This window comes from Tachysurus vachellii, chromosome 5 (assembly GCF_030014155.1).
Source record: "Tachysurus vachellii isolate PV-2020 chromosome 5, HZAU_Pvac_v1, whole genome shotgun sequence".
In the NCBI taxonomy this organism is placed as follows: domain Eukaryota; kingdom Metazoa; phylum Chordata; class Actinopteri; order Siluriformes; family Bagridae; genus Tachysurus; species Tachysurus vachellii.
In genome coordinates this window covers 3,815,001-3,836,135 of record NC_083464.1, presented here as the reverse complement: position 1 = coordinate 3,836,135, position 21,135 = coordinate 3,815,001, and the positions used below count along the sequence as shown (strand labels likewise).

Here is a 21,135-nt window from a genome sequence, read left to right as displayed (position 1 = left end):
CCCAACTTTGGAGGTTGAGGTCAGAGCACAAGGTCAGCCATAATAGGTCAGTCACTCCTGGAGCAGAGAGCATTAGGGGCCTTGCTAAAGGGCCCAACAGTGGTAGCTTGGCAGTGCTGGGGCTGGAACCCTGAGCCACCACACAACAACTGAGAGCCTTAACTACTTGAGCTACAACAATCCACTTAATTAGAATTCCTGACAAAAATTACAGCATAATAACATAAACGTGTTTATATTAGAATCCAATCAGCTTGCTTTAATATACATTTCATTTGTCCGTATGAAATTGTAAGGTTTAAACTTAATAACGTTCTACAAGCGTGATGAAGTTCAGCATCATATTCATCGCCGCAGTGAATCAACTACTGCATTGACGGTAGAGTGTAAAGTGACGTCATTCGGAAATCGTATCATTTGTAACAATTAACATTAAACAGGGTTGGAAGGGTGAGGTACAATACAGTGGTATTATATCTAACGTTCATAGATGAACAATAAAAAAACCCTGAACTTTCTAAGGGTGTACAAACTGAAGCTTTATATTAGCAAATCAACATAGAACAATAAACATTATTCCTGACTCAGATCTGACCGAATTGTTTATATAAAGCACTCTGAAAAAAGGTGTCTCTAATACCGGGCGTCCAGCTTTCAAATGGTTTGTGCCAGATATATAAAGTCCACCGATCCGGTACCATCAAAAATGGGACATCGTTTACTCTTCACGTTAAAGGACACGGAAGCGATGGAGATACTGCTACAATTACAACCGTGTCTTGAACATTATAAGAAACACTGTGACGTTAGTCTGTTAAAAACGCTTTAAATCATTAAACAAATTAAATATTTTAAAGGAGAAAAGCCAGGGCTGTCAGTCATTTTCGGATTTATTGGCACCCATCAGGAATTAGATTGTTTTAATGATTTAAACTCTCTCTCTTTATATATATATACAGTATATATTTGAGTGCACCACCTTTGTCAGGAGGTGTTGGATCATTAATGCTTTGTGGCTGCTGGTGTTCCAGAGTGATGAGTGATGGGGATGACATCATGAAATCCACTAAGTACCAGGACTTTTTTTTTTTACTGGTTAAATTCTTAAGTCAGTATAGGTTATGTTTACATAAGTTAGAGAAATGTCACTTTTGTCGCTTGTAGTACTTCTTGTGGACATGGCATAGCACTTTTGGGTATATGCTGTCCAGTATCCTGATGAGAAAGCCTAAAGCTCACTTTTGTCGCAGTTTCGTTCGCAGATTAGCAATGCAAGCTAGCTGTGCTGTTCTAGCTACTGTATGTATGAATGGATGGATGGATATATATTCACAAGAATCCCCAACAATCTCTGCTTCTTTCTTCCTAGTTTATGTTTATTTATCTTCATAACCTCTCGACACGTTTAATGAGAGGTTGTTTGATAGCATGAAATGAAACCGGGGTTATCAATTACAATGCTTTCCTTACATTATTGTACATGGAACAGGAAACAGGAAGTAATTACAGGTAGGCACCATTTTAACTGTTGCACATGTACATAAAATATAAAAATTTGTTTTCGGTCTCTTGTTAATGTGAATCAAGTTCATTCATTCATTCATTCATTCATCTTCTACCGCTTATCCGAACTACCTCGGGTCACGGGGAGCCTGTGCCTATCTCAGGCGTCATCGGGCATCAAGGCAGGATACACCCTGGACGGAGTGCCAACCCATCGCAAGGCACACACACTCTCATTCACTCACGCACTCACACACTAGGGACAATTTTCCAGAGATGCCAATCAACCTACCATGCATGTCTTTGGACGGGGGGAGGAAACTGGAGTACCCGGAGGAAACCCCTAAGGCACGGGGAGAACATGCAAACTCCACACACACAAGGTGGAGGCGGGAATCAAACCCCGACCCTTGAGGTGTGAAGCGAACGTTATGATTTAAAGATCACGTACTTTATTCATTTTCCTGAAGGGTGCCAATAAAATTCCACTTAAAGCGACTGCATTTCCACGACATGAGATGGGTCTCTTATTCGACTCTCAGGATACAAGTGCGTAAACACGGGACAAGATAGAAGCTGTGCTTTCCCTTAATACGACGTAGGACTGATACAAGACTCTTCAGATAGGCACGTTCATACCAGCAACTTTGGAAGCATTGAAAGGGTGTTCAGGGTAGAAGAATATTAAAATGATAATGGACGACGTGTGTCAAAAGATAGCGAACACGTCCGGCACGAGGATGACACGATAAATAAACACAAATGATTTGATTAACATGAATGCAGTGACTGTATGTATGTATGTATGTATGTATGTATGTATGTATGTACACACCTCTTTTTGTCTGAGAATATACTAGTTACTAAAGTGCTACAGGCTAATTTTCCCACAAGCAACCACATGGATTGGGTTCACAACAGAAATGTAAAGAGATTTGCATTTGATATGCGTTCGAGTACTCTTGTGTATTACTCACATGATACCTTTGTACGTCACTTCCGTCTTTGGCAATTTCTTTAAACATCGTTTCCAACCCAACTTCGACATAAAACACCAAAGATCATGCTTATCCTAAGACAATTCATGCATGCTCCTTCTGAGTATTGTTAAAATACATAGATTTTTTTCCAGGCGCTCTGGAAGTTTGCCGGAACGTGTAATTAATTTTACAATCCCATATGATTGACATAGTCAGACAGACCATGCTACAGATGCAGCTATTATGGAATTAAGAAAATTCAGATTAATAAATAAGGATATATGTGATGAGGAAAGGCAGGTTGATCTACATTGCACATAAAGAGTTGCATAATTCTCATACTACTGTTAGTGATTAAAGAGTACATTGTAAGAATCTGGAATGCTTGATGATTTTGTTGCATTTATTTTTTAGTTTTAGTTTCTTCTTTTTTTGTTTTTTTTTTTCAAAAAGCACTAAGGAAAAGAAAATTGTAAAGAAAGGCAGCTTGTGTGACTTAATTTTATTCCCAGAAGTCACCGTAATTAATGATATCTATAGTTCATATTCCAGGGTTTTGTAAGATGACACAATGCAAGTACGATGAGAACTACGTTTTTAGTCGTCCATATTGATCGAATGTCATGCTTTTTTCGTTGACGTTTGGTCATCAAAGTCCCATGGACATACTTCTGCCATTTTGGCACCGCCTGGATCTCCTTTCGAATTGGGACTTTTCTGTTTCGCTATAGAAGAATCAGTGTTTCTTTTAACTTCTTTAGTCGTTGTTGGATCTTCAAAATCCCATGGACTTATAGCAGCTTGCTTGGTATTCCCTATTGCCGTGTTTGGACTTTTCTGTTTTTCCATGTCACCCATGTTGTGACTACTGTCCACATCCCAAGGACAAATCTCAGACAGTTTGGCTTGGCTGAGAGGTCTCTCTGTTGGATTAGCTGAAGGAGGCGGCTTGTCTTTTGACATTGTTCTGGCTTTCTCATCATCCAAAACCTTCATCTTCTCTTTTTCTTTCTGGAATGTTCTCACAGGGGCTGCTCCCTTCTTTGTAGCTGTGGTCTCTTTCATTTTAGAAACCTGAGAAGGACTGGGAATCTTTTCAGTGGTAGGGCTTGTTGATTCATAATCCCATGGACAGATGTCTGCCTTGGAAGATGCCTGCAGAGAGCTTCCTGAAGATTTGAAGGCCTCAGGAAGAATGTCTTTCACTTTCCTCTCAGTTAGGATAGTGCCCTTGCCTTTAATGTCCATCGCAGCTGTGCTTGATTTGGTTTTGATCTCTGCAGTTGAGGTTTTGGTTCTGCCATGATCAATAGAGCAGGTTGAGTCTATAGATTTTTTTGACAACTCGTCAAACTCCCAAGGTACTATGTCTGCTTTCTGAGATTTGGTTCTGTCTGTAGAAGTTTGTATTTGAGACTGAGCATGTTGGCTGGAGAAATTTGGTTTTGGCCAGTCTATTTGACCTTTGTTTTCTTTACCACCATCCTCCCAAGAACAGATATCTGCTCTGTCGATAGGCTTCTGATTGGGTCGTCGGGTCGAAGAAGGCGACTGGTCCGTGCCTTTCTGCTTCTGCTGTTTGGTTGCCTTGGTGCTGTTGGAGTGAATTGTGGTCGACTCTTCTGCAGCAATAGACACATGCTTTTGTACCTTGTTCTCTGAAGGAGTGGGTAAATCCTCTAATTCCCAAGGACACACCTCAGAAATATTGTAAAAATCTTTGCCTTTCGCTGTCTCAGAGCAGATTGCCGGTTGGCTTTCACTAACTTGATGTTTCATTATTCCAGCTTTGCCACCTGTCTGCTTATATTCTACTGACTGGCTTATGATCATCTTCATATAGCCCTCTTCATTTTCAACAGGGCTTTTAACTTCTTTGTTCTTATGTTGAACATTTTTGTTGGGGTCCTCTATAGACTGGGTCTTTCCTGATAGACCCAAGGTCCTCTCTTTGGCGCTGGCAATGACACTGAGTGATTTCTGCAGCATAGACGTCCTCGGGTGCAGAGGTTTCTTGTCAGCTGTCAGATTGTGAGCGCTGGCTGATTTACACACCAAAGGAACTGATTCGGTTGACTCGCTGGCAACGTCAATCTTCTCCGATGACTTTTTCTTTACCAGCTTCTTACCCATCAGTGTTTCAAGAAGAGATCCTTCTGTAGTAGATACTTCCATCTTATCAGTTGCTGAGCTGCTTGAGTCCTCACTTTGGTCTCGAACATGATCGTAACTGCTGTGTGACTTCTTCAGGGAGAAGGCCTTGTTCTTCAAGGACTCCTCCTTTGCAGTTTTCGTTGAATGTGATGGCTCGAAAGGATTCTTCCTCAAGACACAGATGCTGTTACAGTTACTACCATGTTCCCCCAGCTCCTTGTCCTCGCGGCTATGCTGGCGGCCCATCGTTTCTGGGATCTCGGTGATGCGCCTCATGAGCGAGCGTCCCAGGCCTTTTTTGGAGCTGCGTTTCTTTTGCAGGTGGGGGTTGTTAGCCAACATCTTCTTCCGTTTGTAGATTTCCAACTGGGAATAAAGCTTTTTCAACTCCTCCTATAAAAAACAATATAGAAAGAAAGCAAGAAATACTTTAAGCAGTGAAGTGTGTTTGATATGAGGTCAAAATTTGATCAAGCACAGATAAGCAGACATTCTATTGCACACAAATCATGCAGTATGAGTTCTTGTATGCAACTACAGACAGCGCCACACAGATGTTTAAACGTTATAACATGCTTTTTGACAGTGACTAAGAACAGGACAGTCTGGGACAGTATTGGATATGGACATTTTGTGTGTTCTATTGTTAGGTCTGAAACAGTCTCAAGAACATTTTTTTAATTTGGATTCATTTCGTTGAAACCCATTACAGTCTATTCACCAAAGCAGAAACCCCTTTTATACCCTTAGCAAATGACCCTTGCCTTTAGACAATGTGGTAAGAGACTTCTTCAGCTCTAACAAAGAAACAAAAACCTCTGCTCACATTGGTATATTTTTCCCAAAGACTGTCGCAAGACCTTACGCCACAGCCATTAATAGAACTGAGCTGGCCCATTTCGTCTGGTGTCTGCAATAAAAAACTGCCATTGCTCAGTCATTTTATCAATGATAACACAAGGAGATTATGAAAATGTGTATTTACAGGTATATGGGAAAGCAGATAGACAGCACACTGTCAGATACTAGCAAAGTGGATACTAACCCGTATGTCCTCTGGGTCTAGACTGTGTTCACTCCATGCAGATGTGATGCTGCTGTTCAGGTAGGACCCTGACCGTCCCATGTCCAACTCGTCCTCGTAGGCCTCGGTCGCAATGTCGTCTCTCAGGTGTGTCCCCGCAAACAGAAACTGTAGGATGAATATCCATAAATCTGTAACTTATAAGGTTTTTAACCCTTTATTAAAGATTAAAGCTAGAACAAAGCTACAAAAGGACCAATTCTCAATGTCCAATTTCCCATTTCTGTCACCTAGAGTTACACCTTCTGGGAACTTATTACAGGTTGTAGTGGGGAACTGAAAAAACCTCGGACAACACGTGGCATAAAATTGGTCAGCGGTTTTTTTTGAACATGTTTCCCTCGTTTTGGGAAAGCCTCATCTCAATTCATATTGTCACTGTATGAATATACAGTGGGGTTAGGCTTTAATCAAAGGGCTAATGGCAAAATCGATGAAATAAAACTCATAACTCTTGCCACCATTGGCAAGATTGTTGACCACACTGACGCCCTCATTGAAGTTCTGATTGATTAAAGATTTTTAGAGGGTTACCTTTGGGAGGAGTAAGAGCCCCAGGGTAACTGTCACTGTCAAGTGAGTGTGAGCGAAGAACAGCATAAGCATCCAATCAGGGTGCAGCTCGGACGCAAAAGTAAATCTGCAAATGGACAGAAGGAAAATTATGTTCACACCCTGTGCTAATTATCAAAAGTATAGCCAAAGGTATGGGCACCCCTGACTATTACACTCATGTCTTGTTGGACATCTCATCCCAGATTTATTCCCCTATATTTGCTGTTATAGTAACCTCTTCTCTTTACTCCTGGGAAGGACTTCCACTAGATTTTAGAGCATGGCTGTGGGAATGTATGCTCATTCATACGTTCTACAAGAGCATTAATGAGATCAGATGCTGATGTTGAGATGTTCAGGAGACACCAGCTCCGGGGTCAGGGCTTTTTGCTGGATACTCGAGTTCTTCCATGTCTTCCTGGGGCTCGCTTAGTTTGTTCCACTGAAGGGAATCGTAAAGCTACAGCATACAAAGACAAGAATTATGGCAACAGTTTGGAGAACGAACACATACAGGTGTGATGGATAGGTGCACATACATTTGGGCCATATAGTGTAACTGATCTGTAGTTCTGCATTGCACACTGCCACAGTGTACCAGTGCTTGTCACTGGAGTGGTATCCTCAAAGCTTTGTCTTTTGTACCTTGAAAGGTTTCATCTGGGAAGGTAAATGTAGTGTACTTCATTCATTCATTCATCTTCTACCGCTTATCCGAACTACCTCGGGTCACAGGGAGCCTGTGCCTATCTCAGGTGTCATTGGGCATCAAGGCAGGATACACCCTGGACGGAGTGCCAACCCATCGCATGGCACACACACACACACTCTCATTCACTCACGCAATTACACACTACGGACAATTTTCCAGAGATGCCAATCAACCTACCATGAATGTCTTTGGACCGGGGGAGGAAACCGGAGTACCCAGAGGAAACCCCCGAGGCACGGGGAGAACATGCAAACTCCACACACACAAGGCAGAGGCGGGAATCGAACCCCCAACCCTGGAGGTGTGAGGCAAACGTGCTAACCACTAAGCCACCGTTCCAACCCCACCCCCCTCTGACTACAGCAGAGTTGATTATTTTGCTGAAACAGTACATAAAATATAAACCTGTGATTTGCAGCTGCATTATTGTCAGAGGTACTGTTATAGAGAACACCTTCTGACCAATCAGTGAAGAATTCAACAACACATAGCCTTTAAAAATCTCCCATTCAACAGCCATGTCAAAGAAAAATTAACTAACGCAGGCATGTCAGACAAGAATATGATGAATAAATTCACCCCGAAAAATCTCAGGGGAAACTGAGATCTATTGAATTAATACACTATGGGAACATTTAAACTACTGATCTTAGAATCTATGGGACCATTGAAACTACTGAACTTACATCATTCAGCAGACACCCTTATCAAGAGCAACTTACATTTTATCTCATTTTTATACAATTGAGCAATTGAAGTGGCAGCTTAGTGAATGTAGGATTCGAACTCACAACCTTCCGATCGGTAGCCCAACACCTTAACCACTAGGCTACCACATCCCTATAACTTAACTACTGGAAACTAAAGGGCAATGGAAACTATGGAACAAGAAATCTAGGGAACAAACAAGCTTCCAGATGCTAATCTCAGGAAGAGGAAATTAAAGACACTGAATGATAAGTGGAAAGGAAAGCAGCGGAGTGAAGAATCCAGGAAACAACAAACCATGGGGGATTAACGTAGAGAACGTTAATGTAGAGAACAAGAAATTAAGGACATTGAGAGAGCAAATATATGAAAAAAACTAGGGAATAATATATGGTACACTCAGGTGGGGAACAAGAAAATTTGAGACCATGCTGTCCTTGAAAAATCTATTCTGTTTTTCTTTAATGCAGCTTCAGCCTAGTCGAGTAAAAAAAGACTTTATTCTTCTGGAAATTCCACTTGACACCGTAATTTAATAGAAGCAGCATCCATAAGCAGCACCCTTGAAAATCCTTTTTTAGGGCAGGACAAAGCTTAAGCTGTCTGTGTAAAAGTGAGCCATAATGCTTCAGGTGTGATGGAGAGGCCTCCAGTCGCGTGCCGTGTCGTGTCGTGCCGTGCCGTGGGTTCGACAGGTGGATTAATAGCGGCACTCTGCTTTATGGATAAATAAGTGTTGTAGGCTCTAAACCTCTCGAGCTCTGCAGACAGTTAGTGAGACACAAACAGGATATAGCGTGTTTATATTAAGCTCCTGTAAATTTATGTGCTGTCACCTGAGTGTGCTATATTTTATTCCTACAGCACCAGGACCATGTTTGTTGCCCCAACACCTGGGATTTGGATCGAAAGAACCTAGAGCTGTTTTTTTTTTTTTCTCACTCTGTGCTTATCAAGATAATGATTATGGCTGACAACGTTGTTCCTCATTAGGATGTTGCCTTATATAATAATGATGTGGTAAGGGAATACGTAATAAATAGAATATGACGAGCTGGAGTGATGTGTTTTAGTTACTGCTATATCGTGTTCTGAGGTGATTTCCTGTTATACAACAGAAAACTGGCAATAAAATAAGTTTTATAAGAATGACAGCATACTTTCTAAATATTAATTTAAGATTTCATTTAGTTTTGTGTTAACTTGAGCAACTGGAGCAAGAATTTAAAATAAAGTTTATTTTATCTTATAGCCTCTTTTATAGAAAAGTAATCAACTTAATGAATTAGATTATAGATCGTACTGAAACATGTGGATTAGACTGTAGATTAGACTGAACCATGTGGGTTAGATTGTAGAATAGATTTATATATGTGGATATGTTGTAGATTAGATGGATAGATGTGAACAGAAACTTGTGGATTAGATAGTAGATTAGACTGAACCATGTGGATTAGATTGTAGAATAGATTTATATATCACATACGTGGTATGTGGTAGCTCAGTGGTCAAGGTGTTGGGCTACTGATCGGAAGGTCATGGGTTCGAACCCCAGTCTCCAGTGTCTGCTAAATGCCATAAATGTAAATGTATAAATATATGTGGATATGTTGTAGATTAGATGGATAGATGTGAACAGAAACATGTGGATTAGATAGTAGATTAGACTGAACCATGTGGATTAGATTGTAGAATAGATTTATATATGTGGATATGTTGTAGATTAGATGGATACATGTGAACAGAAACATGTAGATTAGACTGAACCATGTGGATTAGATTGTAGATTAGACAGAACCATTTGGATTAGATTGAAGATTAGACTGAATCATGTGGATTAGATTGTAGAATAGATTTATATATGTGGATATGTTGTAGATTAGATGGGTACATGTGAATTAAACAGAAACATGTGGATTAGATAGTAGATTAGACTGATACATGTGGATTAAAGTAAAACATGTAGATTAGACTGTAAATAACACTGAAACACGTGGATTAGATTGTAGATTAGACTGAACCATTTGGATTAGATTGAAGATTAGACAATCATGTGGATTAGATAGTAGATTAGACTGATACATGTGGATTAAACGAAAACATGTAGATTAGACTGTAAATAACACTGAAACGTGGATTAGATTGTAGATTAGACTGAACCAATTGAATTATATTGTAGATTAGACTGAACCAATTGAATTATATTGTAGATTAGACTGAACCATTTGGATTAGATTGAAGATTAGACTGAACCATTTGGATAAGATTGAAGATTAGACTGAATCATGTGGATTAGATTGTAGATTAGACTGAAACATGAGAATTTAGCCATGCTGTCTTGTTACAGAGGAGTTGGATCTCTTTCTAATTTTAGCAGCGAAGGCTAAAATACCTTGTTAATACCCAGAATGCCTTAAAGCAGAGCTACTCTGGTTCATTAATTACACTTAATGATCAAGGGACATACACACACTCTGCTAACTCTATGCCTTAGGCTTTTGTTTTTAAATTATGCTTTTATTATTCTAATACTATGGATATAGCCGAGAAAGCACAAGAGGTCTCAGGGTAAAGCTTTCAACTGTGCTTCTTCTTGAACTTTGGTAAATATTCATGCTACATTCCTGACACAGAGAGCTCTGATTTCCCTGCAGGTTACACAACCCTCATGGGAGATACCACGACCGGAGCGCCTTTTTGGGTCCCAGCGATATTACGTTTACAAACATGTCTGAAAGAAAAAGTAAAAGCCACTTAAACTTAGTTCAACTTATTCCACCATAACTACACTTTATCTCAGAACTATGAATTTTTATTTTTTTTTATATTAAAGGTGGGGTCTCCGTTGTTTGAAAGCCAATGTTGACATTTGAAATCACCAAAACAAACACGCCCCTAACCCAAATGGGTCCCACCCCTGTATTTATAGCTCCGCCCACACATACATACGTAACCCAGGCAACTAATGGAAAGAAATGTGTCTATCATAGCTGAAGTGAAGAACAATACGATTGCAGATAAACAAACAAGCAAAAATGACACACAAACATAATCATGTAAAGGACAAAGACATATATTAGTTCTGTGTAACAAAGCAAAACCAACGTTACTCACCTATCGAGAAGGAAAAAAGCGCCTCGGCGTCTTAAGTAAAGTTGGTCACATATTCACAGATTGGAGTTTCCCGAGTCAATAACTCCTGAGCTAAACGCTGTTACTACACAAAACACGGTTGTAGCTGCGTCTCTACATTACTACGATAGAAAAGAGGTGTTATTTGTGTAGTAACAGTGTTTAGCTCAGGAGTTATTGACTCGGGAAACTCCAATCTGTGAATATGTGACCAACTTCCTGCTCCTTCAGTTCTCTCCAGCGCTGGAAAGCTGATCCTATATTAACACGTCCTACTTCTTACCTTATCGTAAGTCTTTCTTCACTTTCTTTCTTTGTTTTTATCCTCCATGTCAATGTTAAAACCGCTTTCTGCTAATGTCACACATGCGCACTGAACACTCTCTCCGCCCATATTGACAAGACACGCCCCTTTCTGCTCATTGGCTACACGTTTGTTTTGTTTTTGTTTTAGTTTGTCGCTCCGACTCATTTTCTGAAGCATTTCTCAAACATCGGAGACCCCACCTTTAATGTGTACTAATGTCATGTTTGCAACATGCTGTTCCATGACTCATCTTTTATATATTATGAAAAATGTACATTGGTCAACCCTGCCGTCTGAACACATTCCCTTAGCAAATAGAAATATTTGTTAAACTCAGCAGGAAGTTTGTGTAAAGAAGAAAATTCTCTTTCTTTTTCACTTTATTTTCAGGTATACTCTAATATTGTCCAAGGAGGTCACTTTGTTTCAACTAATTTTCAAGTCAAAACGCTCTTAGAAGGTATGAGAAAGAAACTTTGAAAGGAACCAGACTCACAAAGGAACCTCATCCTCATTTGGGTGACACCAGAGAGTGGGATTATAATGATTATAAACACCAAAGAGTGGGATTATAAATTTATAAATAGCTTGCTAGCAACCAGCTCAAACAGGATAGCAAACCAGGCAGTGCAGATTTAGACACACCTTCATTATATATGACATTGTATACTAGAAGGCATTCATTCATTCATTTTCTACCGCTTATCCGAACTACCTCGGGTCACGGAGAGCCTCAGGCGTCATCGGGCATCAAGGCAGGATACACCCTGGACGGAGTGCCAACCCATCGCAGGGCACACACACACACTCTCATTCACTCACGCAATCACACACTACGGACAATTTTCCAGAGATGCCAATCAACCTACCATGCATGTCTTTGGACCGGGGGAGGAAACCCCCGAGGCACGGGGAGAACATGCAAACTCCACACACACAAGGTGGAGGTGGGAATCGAACCCCCAACCCTGGAGGTGTGAGGCGAACGTGCTAACCACTAAGACACCGTGTCCCCTACTAGAAGGCATTGATATATAAACATATAAAAACTGAATACTTGGTGAAGCTTAAATTAATTTGTGGCTAATTTGATTTAGCAGTTTAGCATGTCGGGCTTCCTGTTCACACGGCAGACTTCCAGCTTCGCCTGTAAGTTTGTCAGCGGTGTATTTATAGTGTAATGTGTCATGTGGTAAAGTCAAATAAGTCCACATAGAAATATGGACAGAATTGAAGGGTGGGAGTGACAGGAGGAGACGGAGGAGAGCAGGAGATATCTATGAGGTGAGGGACAGAGTGAGTCACAGTGAGAGCAGAGATGAGTGATGAATGATGACAGGATAGAGGGAGTTCCTGGGAAAAGTCCTTCTGTCTCAAACAGACATGTCTAAAGGCACTATTATTAGCATATGAATTCAATTAAACACCTTCTGACCAAACAGATTCGAAGATTTTAATGGTGCTGAGGTACAGTATCAAATGAAATATATGTACAGTATACTGTAGTATAAACATCGACACTATGTACTCTCATAGCTTACACAAGCCACAGATGAATGAAACCCTCACTCAGGTTCTAATTATGGTAACTTGCTAATAAAAAATGCACACACTCTGGGTGTATGAAACTATAGAAGCGCTATCAAAGCATGGATCATCCTGACGTGCCTAATTACACAGCAGTCACTCGGAGGCAGAGAGCTCCAATTAACGTGCCACCAACTGGGAGTGTTTTGGTTGATGTCAAGCTGTAACCTGTAATATCTCCATCTGGGTGTGACTGATAGCACACTCACTAAACTTCCACAATATAAGATAAACTTTCCTTTTTGCAGTTAGAGGCCCTTTAAACTGTACACAGGTTTCAAATATGTTCTTTGTGAAAATAATTCAACACACATATTCCACCATATTCTGGCTGCATTTTTGGTCCAGAATGTCATTATTTATAAAATACTTGTTTTTTTTTTTTATATATTACTACCAGAGTTCAGGAGACTTAAAGGTGCGGTGCACAATGTTTGAAAAATGCGTCAGAAAACATTTTTCGGGCCGACAAACAAAACAAACGTGTAGCCAATGAGCAGAAAGGGGCGTGTCTTGTCAATTTGCGGCGGAGAGAGTGTTCAGTGCGCATGTGTGACATTAGCAGAAAGCGGTTTTAACATTGACATGGAGGATAAAATTGAAAAACGAAAAAAAGGCTTACGATAAGGCAAGAAGCAGGACACGTGTTAATATAGGATCAGCTTTCCAGTGCTGGAGAGAACTGAACGTCTTCCGCGTGAAACAAAGCTAAACCTTTCACGGTACAACACACAGTACTACAAAAACACATTTGTATTACCATAGTATTACTCATTGTGTTCATTTATTGATTAAAATATCCCCTCGGCCAGCCGCCCCAGCAGGTTCCGCTGTAATAGTTTCCTGGGTTACGTTTGTATGTGTGGGCGGAGCTATCAAAACAGGGGTGACACCCATTTGGGTTAGGGTTGTGTTTGTTTTGGTGATTTCAAATGTCAACATTAGCTTTCAAACATCGTGCACCGCACCTTTAATGTTGATTTGCACTCACGATTCTTTTAGGTATTGACTTTGACAAAATTGTTTCTACTAAAATTCTGAAATAGCATTAAACAAACAAAGAAGACAAGGCTCGCTTATCTTGTCTTATCCTAAGCTATCTTATCCTATCTTATTGAATTCAATTCATTAAAATTAAAATTAAAATAAATAAAAATTAAATTACTATTTCTCTATATCTCTAACATCTCTTCCTAATGATCAAGCCTGAGGTGACGGTGGTGAGGAAAAACTCCCTGAGATGATATGAGGAAGAAACCTTGAGAGGAATCAGACTCAGAAGTGAACCTCATCCTCATTTGGGTGACACTGGACAGGAAATAATGTCCATGTAAATAATGTCTTTTCTACAACAGTGTGTAATCCAGTGGAATTGTGTAACCGAGAGCTCCTGATCAACTAACAGGTCAGCGACATGTCTGAGTTCATTACAGACAACACTATAATTAATAACCAAGTCCTTCAAGTTGACATCTTCAAATGTTTGAAACTGATGAAGACCTGAGCACAAAACTGACCGACACAATGGCAGTTCAAAGATCCATTGGCCACGGGCTGTCCATGCAGATCGATCCCAGCAGAGTGTATAATCATATCTTATCCTACAGTATATTTCCCTATCTTATCTTATCTTTTTTGTATCCTATCTTATCTAGATAACATCCATTCCCTCACTTTTTCTTAAGAGTAATAAGAAAAATCTGAAGCCTTTCTCAAGATGAAGTCGCTTCATTGCTTTTGTTCCAAAGCGCCAACAGTGGAGGCTCCTTTTATTAATGTTAAATAAATCTCCATTTTTGTTCCACTGTATTTCTGAGCTTAAAGGAGGCAACCAGAGATGTTTTTCTGCTCACTACAGTTGTACAGGATGAATACTTGAGTTGCTCTAGACTATACTTCCTGTAATCAATCTGGATGTTCTTATCTGACTTTTTCTCTAGAGAATTGTAATCAAAAATTTCCGAAATACGCAAAATGGCACAATTTGTCTTGACGAAATCCGCATGACTATATGCACTGAGCTGATAATTGGTTGATTGGGTGTTATAACCTGGCGAACTTACATCATTCGTTTGTATGTATGCTTGCTTATTAATGAATAGATGTCTTAAAGGTTTTACCTGATCACATGGAATATAGCTGAGATGATGAGCTCGTTGTGCACGGCGAAGGTCATATAGCGTGGCTCGTGGAAGGCTGAAGGCACCGTCCTCACAGCGTAACACAGATACACACTCCACAGGAGGAACAGGAACTCAGCTATGTGTGTGGGTGAGTGTGTACGAGAGAAAAAGGAAAAAGAGAGAGAGAGAGAGAAAGAGTGAGAGATTCAATACACAAAGCGAAGCCTGACTAAATTGCCTGTATACCCTGGACGCTGCTTGTCAGGCGATTGTGGCTGAAGCCGGTGGAGGGATTTATAGACATGTGTCCAGTCCACCTGATTGTATCTTTAATTCAATATTAAATTCATCTAAAAAATGTTCTACCGCTTTTTCCCCTTTTCGAGCTGGGTTATGAACGTTCTAATGTTAGTATGGGAGACTTTATGAAAGTTTCTCCTTTTCTTTGTGTTCTACGTGCAGTAGAGTGTAAGGAATACACACTGTGCTGGCAATCACAGTGAGTGACACGGTCTTACCCACTGCCATCATGTAATCCCAGCGGTCCAGCAGGCACATACTGAACTGTAGACCCTCTGGGGTGAAGCCCACAGTGATCAGTGCCAAGTGCCAGTCTGGGTTCTGGCACACAGCCAAAGTCCATGCCACCAGGAACCAGAGAACAATCAGGAGAATGATGCACAAGAGGCACAGGACCTTCCAGCTGGTCATGTACGGGATCCGCTGAGCCGTGCGAGATAGGAACACCTTCAGAACCCTGGAGGAAATCCGACAAGGAGCACAAGAGCGTGTCTGATTATGGAGAATTCCTCATCCAAATTCTATAGGAATTTATACGTTCCTTTGACCATACTATAATTTTTTACATACTACAAATTTCATAACCTGAAATAACCCTAAGTCATGTACAGTATGGAGACTCTCTAGTACATACACTTTTGGTCTCTTTACTGAGCCAAGTTTTAAACTCCAGTAAAATAATATGAGCAATGTGTAAACAAGTCTGACTTACTGTATGTAAGCATGTATTGATTAATTCAATATCTGACAGTAGAGCAGCTAAAAGAAATTACAGGCAGCATCATGTTTCTCAAACCATTCCTGAACTATATACTGTACATGTACTAGTCTGCAGTGCAGCAATGCTTAGGTAGGTGACACGTTTCAAAGGAACACCCATATGAATGCCAAGGACTCCCAGCAGAACATTACATCACACTGTGCCATTGTAGCAAGATCATCAATGTTGTTCATGTCACCTGTCATTGGTTTTAATGTTATGGCTGATCGGTAAATCACTTTAAACCAGGAGTCGATTAGCGTGCGTCAGGGCGTCCCCGTTCACGTCCTTACTCTCGGTTATGTTCGTAACCTGTCCTCTCCAGCATCTTAATCGGGCTCTATCTAAGAAAATGTGTTAACTCTCACCTTGGTCTGGACATCCTGCTTTAGTCATGATTAGTGCAGTGTAACCGTTCGCCTCAGCGAGCTTAATTATGAATCCCATTAGCCTTAAGTGACACTTCCAAATGACGCCTTATTCCTTAGAGCCGTATGTTCATCTCTCATCTTTACATACAGAAGACAAAGACCTCATTATCTCTTAGCCATTATTCCCAGTCTCTCTCTCTCTCTCTCTCTTGCTCTCTTCCTCTCTCTCTGTAATTTAGCTATCTATCTGCCTTTCATTTCTCATGTCTCTTTCCTCAAGGGCTTTTCTCCTTTTCGTGGTCTGGCTCCAGGCTTCAGACTTCGTGTCCCACTAGACGAGTCTCTCTACATTCATCTTCTGCCTCTGCCGTCTCAACCATTCGATAAAACATAATAAAGTGTGCCCATTTGACCTAAGTGCCTAGTGTTATTTGTTTTTCTGCCCCACGGTCGCAGCACAGCCGTCCTCTACACGCTTTAACAAGGCCGTGAATATTCTCTGAAGTACACTCCAGTCCTAACAAACTAAGTGTGGAACACGGAGCACCAATTACTTTTTATATCTCGCTAGCATTAAAATAGAATTGAGGGATAATATCAACTTTAACTGCAAACAAAAGAAGGAGAGAAGACTGTTACTTTGTCAAGCAACAAACACAAACCAAAATAGCAGGAAATACAAGACAAAGCAACAAACAAGACAAGGTTTAAAGGGACTAGGACTGATGGATCGTTCAAGTCGCATGAGGAAGATCATATTTACGAGAAGAACGAACATAAAGAGCACGACAGAGTCATCATTATCAGTGTGGAAACTCAATTATCAAAGAAAAACAAGGTGGAATTAACAGATCGGAACTCAGAAGCGGATTTTAGTAATTTTTGCGTTAATGTGATATTACACATTGTACAATTATGATGTAATATGTAACAATAAAGTTTGCAGCGACTTCATAAATTGATTAAAAAAGACCTGAATGCACCTGACGTTGTAATTACGACTTTACGAAATCAAACTGTATGAACTTGTGGACCTCAGGGTGGAGCTGAATTTGAACTAATGCAGAATAAATGTGAGCGCTAGTGAGACATGTGACAAACAGACCAACCCTGACTAACCCATGTGACATGCAGGGGCTGATGGGTAATGCAATTTTTATTCATTCATTCATTCATTCATTTTCTACCGCTTATCCGAACTACCTCGGGTCACGGGGAGCCTGTGCCTATCTCAGGCTTTATCGGGCATCAAAGCAGGATACACCCTGGACGGAGTGCCAACCCATCACAGGGCACACACACACACTCTCATTCACTCACACAATCACACACTACGGACAATTTTCCAGAGATGCCAATCAACCTACCATGCATGTCTTTGGACCGGGGGAGGAAACCGGAGTACTCTGAGGAAACCCCCGAGGCACGGGGAGAACATGCAAACTCCACACACACAAGGTGGAGGCAGGAATCGAACCCCCAACCCTGGAGGTGTGAGGTGAACGTGCTAACCACTAAGCCACCATGACCCCCATGCAATTTTCAATTCAATTTATTTGTACAGCAGTTTTAACAATAGACATTGTCTCAAAGCAGCTTTACATTAGAATGGAAACAGAATATTTTTTAACAGAATTTTTTTTAATATTAAGTTACTATTTATCTCTAATATTTATTCCTAATGTAAAAAAAAATTCTCTCTCATTTCTTTTCATCTCTTCTAAATAATAAACTCTTCTTTACAAACTCATTTATTTCGGATCGTGTTTCTACGGCAACGTGATCGATTCGTTGTTGATCACATTGTTGTTGGGTTTTTTTTTCAGTCTTTGATGGTTCTTTGGCCTGGTCCTGCTCTAGCCAATCTGTCTGATGACATTTGTTTCTCCTCCCCAGCTATCGTCCTGTGACAGATCGCTCTGAAATGGCAGAGCCCATGGCAGACTTCTGACATTTACTAACACAGCTGACCGTGAAATGCTGGTGAGTCACTCGTCGCTCGTGGGGGTGTGAAAGCGTGCGTGCGTTCGTGCATGCTTACATGTAAGAGTGCGTGTCCTTGTGTGTGTGTGTGTGTGTAGGTGTGTATCTTCCTCCTCATCTCCTACAAACAGAGATCAAAGCCCTATAGCTCGGTGCGGTGTGGTCTCGTTTCAAAGCCTCAGCCTGATTATAATTAATCTCCATGCTAAACGTTGGGAAATGAGCTGCTCAGGTCAAGGTGAGTCAAAAGAAGAGTAAAGATATCACTGGTGTGTGCTTGATTTCTGTCTACAATATCTTTTATCTTCTAAGGACCACCAAAGTGGGATGTGGTAGCTCAGTGGTTAAGGTGTTGGACTTCTGGGGGAAGTCGTGGCCTTAGAGAGTCTGACTCATAATCCTAAGGTTGTGGGTTCGAGTCTCGGGCCAGCCACCACTGAGGTGCCCTTGAGCAAGGCACCGAACACCCCACCAACTGCTCCCCGGGCGCCGCAGAATAAATGGCTGCCCACTGCTCCGGGTGTGTGTTCACTGCTGTGTGCACTTTGGATGGGTTAAACGCAGACACAGACACAACAACACCCACAATTTGTGGCCTGGGGTTTGAAATAACTTTCTAACATTTCAGAAGTCCAACATCGTAACTAAAGAAACCAAACATCCCTCAATAGATCTATCAGTGCAGTAAGCTAATAAAATCCTGCATGTAGATACGTACCTGTATAATTTAAGCGTGATGGTTCCGTACACGGTGGCGAAGCCGAGCATGCGCACCCATCTGAGCAGGATGCAGCGAAAAACGCTGGGCTGGAAGAACAGGACCACACCCTGTGGACAACCAGTACACAAGAACATTTATAGACACACAAGTGTAAAATGGGTGAAAATAATCAGCTCTCGACAGACTGGCACCAGTCTTATCTCTGTAAATGACTCCAATACCCCTTTTCCACCAAAAAGAACCGGGTGCTGGTTCAGAGCTAGCACTGGTACTGGTTCAAAGTTGGTTCCACTGGCAAACCTTCTAAGAACCGGTTTGCCTTTCCACCAGCTAGAGAGCCGTCACAGAGCCGAGTCTGACATCACTGTATTGGTGTCACGTTACACAGCAACTTTAGCGCAGCAGCGGCAAATACAGTACAAACACAACATTAACAATGGTGGATGTTGCTTTACTGTTAATGCTCATGGCTTTGTGAACCTACATTGGCATCCAAACGCGGCGAATCCGACGTGTACGTGCAGCTCCATGTAATTTTTATAAACGGAGGTTGTAGTCGAGAAAGTACATAACGTTATTTTATCATTAATACAGAAAAAAGTTAGCCTTAGCATGTAGCTACATACTATAATGTGTGCTGACTTGGATTAGACCTCTGCATCCAAGCTGGCTTTATTCTGGGACATACATGTTACTGTTTGTGTTCAAAGATCTGACGCTGCTGACAGAGTGAGATGTTACGTACGAGTGTCGTATGTTACACCACAGGATAACTCTAAAACTCTGTTAAACACCACACTTATTGATGAGCTACTTAAACAAACACTTAAATCCGTTTGTAAATGTTTTAAACCCTGCGTCTTACTCATGCACTTTCTAATGGAAACCACGTTTATCATTAAGCTTGAAGGTGCTTTTAGTAAACTGGAGAAGGCGTCAGACTGTGTACATAAACATCTACAGAATATGAACGATGGTAAGAAAATACACACTAATATATCCAATAGAAACAAACACCCAAGCTAATGTTAGCAAAACACTCTGAATTTATCAGAAAACTGAAGCAAACAAAAAAACAAACTGCTAGCCCGACACTATAACTTTATCAGAAAACTGAAAAAAACAAACAAACAAACAAGCCCAACACTATAACTTTATCAGAAAACTGAAACAAACAAACAAGCCCAACACTATAACTTTATCAAAAAACTGAAACAAACAAACAAACAAGCCCAACACTATAACTTTATCAGAAAACTAAAAAAAAAAAAAACACTAGCCCAACACTATAACTTTATTAGGAAACTGAAACAAACAAACAAGCCCAACACTATAACTTTATCAAAAAACTGAAACAAACAAACAAACAAGCCCAACACTATAACTTTATCAGAAAACTAAAAAAAAAAAAAACACTAGCCCAACACTATAACTTTATTAGAAAACTGAATCAAGCAAACAAACAAACACTAGCCCAACACTCTGAATTTATTGAAAAACTAAAACAAACAAACACTAGCCCAACACTCTGACTTTAGCGTAAAACTGAAACAAACAAATAAACAAACACTAGCCCAACACTATGACACCATTTGAGGACTAAAACAAACAAACAAACAAAAAATAGCCCAACACTATAACTTTATCAGAAAACTGAAACAAACAAACAAACAAACAAATGTTAGCCCAACACTCTGACTTTATACTGAAACAAACAAACAAATGCTAACACTGATGTTCTGGTAAGACTGAACAAACAAACACACACATTAGCCCAGCACTTCGATTTTATTGCCATCATGCGCGCTCTCTCTCTCTCTCTCTCTCTCTCTCTCTCTCTCTCTCTCTCTCATTTCAGGAAGAGAACATATTGAATCACACTACAGTACACGCCTGAGCTGCTGAAATCTCATGAGCAAGCATCATCTGGCACATGGGTCATGGGAATTAGCCGTGTCATGTCTCATTAGCATGTGCGTGTGCGCGCGCGCGCGTGTGTGTGTGTGTGCGCATGTGTGTGTGCGCATGTGTGTGTGCGCATGTGTGTGTGTGTGTGCATGTGTGTGTGTGTGTGTGCATGTGTGTGTGTGTGTGTGCATGTGTGTGTGTGTTTGTGCGTTGTACATGTGCTTCACAAACCTGTCTTGTAAAGTTA

The 21,135-nt window shown here is 40.7% G+C and overlaps 1 protein-coding gene across 1 annotated transcript in view; it reads right to left on the bottom strand.

Annotated features, from left to right (window-relative positions):
- Nucleotides 1–2,657: 2,657 nt before the first annotated feature.
- Nucleotides 2,658–21,135, bottom strand: part of gpr158a (G protein-coupled receptor 158a) — a 110,370-nt gene continuing 91,892 nt past the window's right edge. Inside the window, exons 6-12 of the mRNA XM_060869524.1 lie at nt 18,978–19,087; nt 15,364–15,602; nt 14,843–14,981; nt 6,256–6,361; nt 5,683–5,829; nt 5,464–5,547; nt 2,658–5,030 (exon numbers count right to left, since the gene is read on the bottom strand). Of these exons, the coding sequence (XP_060725507.1) occupies nt 3,105–5,030; nt 5,464–5,547; nt 5,683–5,829; nt 6,256–6,361; nt 14,843–14,981; nt 15,364–15,602; nt 18,978–19,087 (2,751 nt within the window). The 3' untranslated portion in view covers nt 2,658–3,104. The remainder of the gene's footprint in view (nt 5,031–5,463; nt 5,548–5,682; nt 5,830–6,255; nt 6,362–14,842; nt 14,982–15,363; nt 15,603–18,977; nt 19,088–21,135) is intronic.